This window comes from Acanthisitta chloris, unplaced genomic scaffold (genome assembly GCF_000695815.1).
Source record: "Acanthisitta chloris isolate BGI_N310 unplaced genomic scaffold, ASM69581v1 scaffold25630, whole genome shotgun sequence".
NCBI classification, from domain to species: Eukaryota; Metazoa; Chordata; class Aves; order Passeriformes; family Acanthisittidae; genus Acanthisitta; species Acanthisitta chloris.
The window spans coordinates 7,907-9,319 of NW_008653811.1; the positions used below are offsets into that span (position 1 = coordinate 7,907).

The 1,413-nt window shown below is 42.7% G+C and overlaps 1 protein-coding gene across 2 annotated transcripts in view; it reads right to left on the minus strand.

Moving 5' to 3' along the window:
• CIB3 (calcium and integrin binding family member 3) overlaps positions 1-1,413 on the minus strand; it is a 4,767-nt gene continuing 3,354 nt past the window's right edge. For both annotated transcript variants that reach the window (XM_009082485.1, XM_009082478.1), the window contains 2 exons: positions 456-651; positions 1-22 (listed from right to left, as the gene is read on the minus strand). In XM_009082485.1, coding sequence (XP_009080733.1) covers positions 1-22; positions 456-651 — 218 coding nt within the window. The remainder of the gene's footprint in view (positions 23-455; positions 652-1,413) is intronic.

Genomic DNA, 1,413 nt, shown 5'->3' on the forward strand with positions numbered 1-1,413 from the left:
TCAGATTCGAATGTGAAATGTGCTGTTAGAAAGAGGAAGTGATGATCACTTGACGTGTCACAGCCAATTCCAGGACTGCTATAAACTGGAAACTTCACTTTGCAAAGCACTCACAGAGACTTGGGGACATGGCAAGGTTTGAGTGCTGCTCTGGGACGTCAGAAACCACATCAACACCGTGTTAGGCACTGAGGGAGCAAATCTCATGCAGCCTCAGAGCTAATATTAGCTTTTTAAGGACTTTTTGTCATGTAAAAAGTACTTTGGAGGTTCAAAGCAAGTCAAGAAGCTTCTTCAAGCAGCTGTTTTCCCAGTCTTAGCACTGGGCAGCTCTCCTGGAACCTGCCAGGGACAAGTGATGATCTGTAAAGGCTGAGGAGACCTAAAACACTTCAGAGGCTTCTGACAAAGGAGCTAAGAGCAATTCTGTGTCAGAAATGCAGAGCAAACATTACCTGAGGAACTCTGGGGCTCGTGCAATCATGTGCTGGAAGTCTTGCAGGGACAGTTTGCCATCATTGTCCACATCAGCCTCATAGATCACCTTGTCACACACCAGGTTGACTTCCTCTGGGGTCAGCTCATTTCGGGTTAACTTCCTGACAGTTTTCTCTAGGTCTGATTTGCATATGTAATCATCATTGTTAAAATCTGCCAAAGGAGATGAAATGAAAGTGACAACGTTCAGCATTTTGCATCACTGACTCACCAATCCCTAGTGGAAGGGTTTGGTTCCCAGACTCTGAGGGATTTATGGCAGAACCTTCTAACCAGAAGTTGTTATCTCTATTTGCTGGGATGAAAATGCCATTGCAAATTAAATCCTGGGATCATTTCTCCTTATCAGACATTGTAAACAGTTTAATGGCTAAGCACAGCATAGCCAGAATTAAATCATTCCAGCACCAAACAGATTTAACAGCATGAAGTTAGAGAATGAGCTGAGGTTCTGCTCAGGATTCACTTTTGCAGCATCTTTGCTGAATCATGTACAGATTAACCTTTTGAGTTGGATAGATTGTTTGGCTTCAGCTGACCATAAAGAAAGTCACTGAAAATGGAACCTTAACACAAAAAAAAAATCTTTAAATTTGTCCTTGGAGGCAAATGCCTGCCGTGAGCTTCCCTGCCTCTCCCTCCCAAATCCACCTCATGGATTTATGGGCAGCCAAATCCCTCGTGCTGCACTTTTCCAACAGCCACTCAGCCAGAAATACTTCTTAAGTGTTGATCAGCTCTTGAAAACTGCAGATAATTGTAGGTTGTAAATGTTGTAGGAAATCCTAATCCCTCATAAATAAGAGACAAAAGGAGAAAGAAAACCAGAAGCTTTTAGAAGAGAGAGCACAGACCTTCAAATGCAATGAACTAGAGATCATTATGGTGACAAGAGGAAGATTTTTGAGTCCCTAC